At 64.3% G+C, this 4,971-nt stretch overlaps 2 protein-coding genes across 17 annotated transcripts in view; both read right to left on the bottom strand.

The window, feature by feature from the left end:
- HDAC10 (histone deacetylase 10) overlaps nucleotides 1-2,133 on the bottom strand; it is a 6,173-nt gene extending 4,040 nt beyond the window's left edge. For 3 of the 11 annotated variants that reach the window (XM_017888063.1, XM_017888061.1, XM_017888064.1), the window contains exons 1-7: nucleotides 1,668-2,131; nucleotides 1,465-1,599; nucleotides 1,126-1,222; nucleotides 776-873; nucleotides 573-677; nucleotides 348-416; nucleotides 60-186 (exon numbers count right to left, since the gene is read on the bottom strand). In XM_017888063.1, the coding sequence (XP_017743552.1) occupies nucleotides 60-186; nucleotides 348-416; nucleotides 573-677; nucleotides 776-873; nucleotides 1,126-1,222; nucleotides 1,465-1,599; nucleotides 1,668-1,726 (690 nt within the window). In that variant the 5' untranslated portion in view covers nucleotides 1,727-2,131. Of the gene's footprint in view, nucleotides 1-59; nucleotides 187-347; nucleotides 417-572; nucleotides 678-775; nucleotides 874-1,125; nucleotides 1,223-1,464; nucleotides 1,600-1,667 lie in introns of all 11 variants that reach the window. The other 8 variants (XM_017888056.1, XM_017888062.1, XM_017888059.1 and 5 more) reach the window with 5 other exon arrangements.
- Nucleotides 2,134-3,537: 1,404 nt separating this feature from the next.
- The window catches only part of MAPK12 (mitogen-activated protein kinase 12), a 10,152-nt gene continuing 8,718 nt past the window's right edge, over nucleotides 3,538-4,971 (bottom strand). For all 6 annotated transcript variants that reach the window (XM_017888054.1, XM_017888052.1, XM_017888050.1 and 3 more), the window contains one exon: nucleotides 3,538-4,117. In XM_017888054.1, the coding sequence (XP_017743543.1) occupies nucleotides 4,038-4,117 (80 nt within the window). In that variant the 3' untranslated portion in view covers nucleotides 3,538-4,037. The remainder of the gene's footprint in view (nucleotides 4,118-4,971) is intronic.

Here is a 4,971-nt window from a genome sequence, read left to right as displayed (position 1 = left end):
GAGGGGAGGGGGCTGGGGGGAGGGGTCTGGGTGGGAGCTTGGGGCTTGAGGGTAGGCACCTGGTTCCAGGGCAGGTTGACAGTGAAGCCGAGGCCCTGTCCCCGCCCCACTGCGTCTGCATCTGACTCTCGAAGGAAAGGCCAGAAACGCCCATGCTCATAGCGGTGCCAGGAGAAGTAAAGGACGCTGCCAACGGCCAGCCAGGGCCAGAGATCAGAGGTCAGGACCCTCAACAGCTCTACAGCTGCCCGTAGAACCCTGACCCGAGCACATCTGTATCTTGCCTTTGGATTTTCCCAGGCCAGGCTGGAGTTGCAGGAAAGGGTGGTGTCTGCACCCTTGCTCACCTGGGGTCATCCTCAAAGAGATACTGGATCCCCTGACCATGGTGCACATCCCAGTCCACGATGAGGATCCTGGGCACAGACAGCGCTGCTGGCTGAGGGGCAGGGCCTCCCACCTCCAGGAGCCCGGCCAGGGATGGGAAGATGCTGGCTGGGTTCTCTCGCCACCTGTGCCGCCCCTTGCTGTGAGGCCTGGGCCCACACCCCTGCAGCCAGCCTGGCACACACCTGTGTAGCCCGTGCTTCTGCTTGGCATGTGCAGCTGCTATGGCCACATTGTTGAACACGCAGAACCCGTTGGCAGCTGCCCTCTGGCTGTGGTGCCCGGGGGGCCTACGGCGTGAGAGGAGGATTTGGGTCGTGTCAGAGTTGCCCTGACCCCTCACAGGGCCACCCACAGAGAAGCAGCCAGGGGAAGCGGCAGCTCTCACCTCACCAGGGCAAGCCCGTTTTGCACAGTTCCCGTGAGCACAGCATCCACCAGCTGCAGTCCAGCCCCTGCGGCCAGGCGTGCACAGTGAAAGGTACTCTGTGGGCGCAGGGGCACAGATGAACCCCCCACCTTCCCTGCTGCTCTTTGCAGGCCATGCCCACACTTGTGTCAGGCTGCAAGGCACCAGCTGCTGAGCACAACAGGCCAGTCCCAGGCTCTGGCAGTGCCAGCAGGCAGGTGTGCTGGACAATGTCACGTGCACAGACCAGGGGACGCTGGCTGGGATCGGCAGCTGTGGCTGTGAACGTGCATGTGTCTGCACAGGTGAGTGTGTCCGGGGACACGCACCGGGTGGAAGTAGATGGCGTCGAACTGTCTGGACAGCGCTTGCAGCTCCTCCTCGCCTAGGACCTGGGTCTTCCTGACCAGAGACACATACTCTGGGCTGCATGCAGATGCGCAGGCAGGAGAGGCAGGGTCACCAGCAGAAGCAGGGGGGCAGGAGGAGGGAGCTGGGATTTGTGGTGGGAGTGGCCACCCTGTCACTTCCTCAAGCCTGTGAGCCCACCCAAGGTGTATAGGGAGAGGATCTGTCTTCAAGGCTGGCAGGCTCAGGGCAGGCCCAGGTTCCCAGGTTTCTAGGTGGGTTGCCCGCTCCCCTATTATGGGGGCCGCCCCCGTCCTGACCTGTGCACCAGGCCCAGCTCCTCTTTCGAGGCCTCGCGGGCTGACAACCGCAGACACCTCTGTTCCAGGCCGCGCTGCCGCAGGCGGTCCAGGGCTGCGGTCAGGCGCTCAGGGCGCTCAATCTCGCACTCGGGGCTGGGGCAGACGAAGAGCTCAGTCCAGAGGTCCCTCCCCGCACCCCACCTCGGCCAGGTCCCACTTACTCGTCCCAAAGCAGCCGGGTGGCCGTCATGTCTTCATGGTACACAAGAGCGGTCCCCATGGCTGCGCCGTGGTCACCCTGGGTCCCCAAACGCCCTCGCTAGCGGTGCCTGCCACTGCCAGTCCCCACCTTCGGCCGGGAGCAGCCGGAGGCCTGGGACCTGCCTGGGGCGCAGGCGGGCGGGGGGCACAGGCCTGGGCGGGAGCGCACAGAACCTAGGCAGGCTCCGGGATCCCAGGCGCGCAGAAGGCGCCGAGCGAAGCTGCAGTCGGAGGGGAAGGCTCCCCGCGCACGGCTTCCGGCTTCCTCGCCTCGGACCCGGGTCCCGCCCCGCGCCCTGCTCCCGCTCGCTATCGTGAGCCCCGCCCCGGAGCGAGGAACCAGCAGGCGCGGAAGCCTCAGCACCCGGAGCCGCCAGCCCTCCGAGCTGCGCTGCTGCTCCGCCTCCCCCTCGGCCCCGCCCCGATCCCCTCCTAGAGGGGCGGGGTCCCCAGGCCCTGCGCTGGCGGTCGCCGCAGCCCCGCCCGAACGCCCGTGGCTGAGCCTGCCCAGGCGAACCCCTTCTGCCCCAGCTCCCGGGTCAGGGTCCAGCGCAGCCCCAAGGCCCACCCGGCCCGGGCGCAGGAAGAGCCGGGGTGAAGGGCGAGCGGGGCGAGGGGTCCGCAGGCAAAGGCCACGGGCGGGAGAAGCCCGCGGGGAGGCGGGTGGTGCCACGGCCGGCTCAGGGCAGTGGTCGTGGTTGCATCCAGGCGCAGCACCGCCCCCGAGGTTTAAGGAGGGAGAGTCCGGTTCTAGCTCCTAGAAGATCCCTGGCCTAAGAGCAGAGTCAAGGTCGGTGGAGGCGGGGACGCTGGACCGGAGTTGCGGTAGCGTGGCGGGGAACAGAGGAAGTGAGGAAGGCAGGAGGCGCGGGCACAGCCACGGAGCAAGGTGCCCCAAGAGGAGACCTGAGCCCCCCTGGAGCCCAGGGGCCACCCTGTCCCCGCCGGAGCTCACGTTTAGTTGGGTCAGTTTTGGGGCCCCTAGTCCTCAGGTCACCTATGGCAGGAAGCTGGGCCCCGTGTGGACAGCAGCCATGCCACACGTCAGCGCAGCTCCCGAGCCCAGGGGATCACGTCCACCATGCCCGGATGCCCTGGAGAGGCATGAGGGTCGCTGGCAGAGAAGGCCTGTCTGTGGTGGCAGCTCATCAGGTCCAATTTGGCTGGGCCAGCTGTGGGAGTGTTCACCGAGGACGCCTGGCCTGCCCTGCCCCTCACTGGTCTCTCTCTACTGTAACCCCCTGCCCTGGGACAGGTTTGGAGGTGCCCATGGTCATGGCCTGTGGTCCAGCCACCACCCTTGGAAACACCGAGTGGCCTGCAGAGAGCAGCCTGGGCATGAAGATACCACTGGAGCACGGTAGTAGGTAGGGGCTAGAAGTTTGATCAAGAACTAAACCCAGCCCTCTGTGCTCACCACTCCACCACAGGGGCCAGAGGGGTCTCAAGGTGTTCAGTGTGCCCCCTCCCCCCAGGGACATGCTGGCCTTGGAGGGTGCAGAGAGCTAGGGTAGATCCTAACATTTCTCCCCATCAGGCCCTGCCCCTGGGTCTGGCTTCAGGATCCACACACAGTGGCTCAGACTCTAAGCCATTAGCAGAAGGTCACCCTGTAAAAGGGGAGGGGGCCAAGCCCTAACGTGGGGGTTTGAAGCTCACTGGCACAGGTCTGGGGAAGTGGGCACCAGCTTTGTGGCCTGGGAGAGATGGGATGCTCAGGCCCCCCAACTGGCTCTGAGGGTCTGAGCTATCAGGCCAGCCTCCTCTACATGCAGGCCAAGGGCTTGGAGGCCTTAAGACAGGTCGCAGCATGAGGACGCATAGCCAGAGCAGGGAGCTACAAAAGGGTCTATTTCATTCCAGCCACGTGGGTGCCACACAGCTGATTTACATTCCAGGCAGGGGGTGCAGGAAGGTCCACTGATGTCGCCCAGGAGAGGGGATGTCCCTGAGTTGGTGCCCTGCGCCCACCCTCTGTTCTTCCTCCGCATGGCCCAGAGCAGGCAGGGCTCAGAGGCCAGGGCCTGACCTGGAGCCCCACCAGCTCTGAAGTTTCTGAGGGCACCGGGCAAGGGGGCCCCGGTTCCAGGCATCAGAGGCCATCCCCAGGTCGGCCAGAGGTCCTGTCCAGAAAGTTCAGGTGCTCCTCCAGGATGGGCACCTGAGAGCAGAGGCACGGGCATGGGGAGGAGGATCCATGGAACCCAGGGGTCTGCTCCGATGGATGCCTTGGGACGCAAGCCCCAGCCAAGGTCACGGTGGCAACGAGGGTCCCCTCTCAGGTGGAAGGTGAAGGTGGTCCTCACTGCCACCCTGGAGCTCAGAGATCTTCACAGAGCCGTCTCCTTGGAGACCCTGGCTCCCAGCTGCCGGGGAGGCTTGAAGCTGAGCACCTCTTTGTAAGTAACACCTGGCGGGGGCGGGGGGGCACAACAGAGACTGGGGTCAGCCTTTGCCTTCCATCCTGGGGTGTCACTCACAGACACGCCTGGCGGTGCCTCGTGGGGCCCTTCTCTAATCCTAATGTGGTCTGAACCACTGAGAGAAGGTTTGTGTGAAGAGGCCATTGCTCTAGATCCAGATTTTCCAGGGAAAGGGGAGGTGGCCAGGGCTTGGCCACGTGTCCACTACGGTCTGTCCTAAGAGCTGAGGCCCCAGCTACAGTTGTGTGGGTGGGGACTACAGAGAGCATCCTATGGCCCATGGTTTTCAAGTTATCTTTTTAGCAGGAGAAACCTTTAATCAAAGCCAAACTCATAAGCATACAACTAAGCACGCACAGCGAAGGGTGGAGGCCCTGCGGCAGGCACCCAGGGACCCGTGGCCCTAAGGAGCACAGGTGAAGAATCTCAGTCCATCCAGCCCCCCAGCCAGTGTGGAGGACCAAGGCCCTGCGCCCAAGGTAGAGCCAGGACAGGGCCTGAAACACAGCGCTGCTCCCAGTGTCCACCTGCTGTCCCCGGGCACCCCCACCACAGGTTGCTCATGCAGCCATGAAGAAGACACAGCCTGCAATTCGGGAGCAGAAATGAAGCCAGGTCCAGCGTAGCTGTGGGAGCTGGGGAGGCTTCCCTGAGTTCAGCCTGAGGCTGCACAGGCCTTGGCCAGCCCTCCAAGATGAGGGGATAGCCCCTGGTATAGGGGATGATGGACCCTAGTAGTTGGGGTTGGGGTCTGGACTGCTCAGGGGGGCTGGGGGAGACAGGTGAGGCCCTGGGGACTACCTTGGGTATATAAGACATACATGTAGGCCGGGCGCAGTGG

This window comes from Rhinopithecus bieti, unplaced genomic scaffold, assembly GCF_001698545.2.
Source record: "Rhinopithecus bieti isolate Rb0 unplaced genomic scaffold, ASM169854v2 scaffold_17174, whole genome shotgun sequence".
NCBI classification, from domain to species: Eukaryota; Metazoa; Chordata; class Mammalia; order Primates; family Cercopithecidae; genus Rhinopithecus; species Rhinopithecus bieti.
Note: the sequence above shows the minus strand (reverse complement) of the source record. Positions and strands in the feature narration are given on the sequence as shown.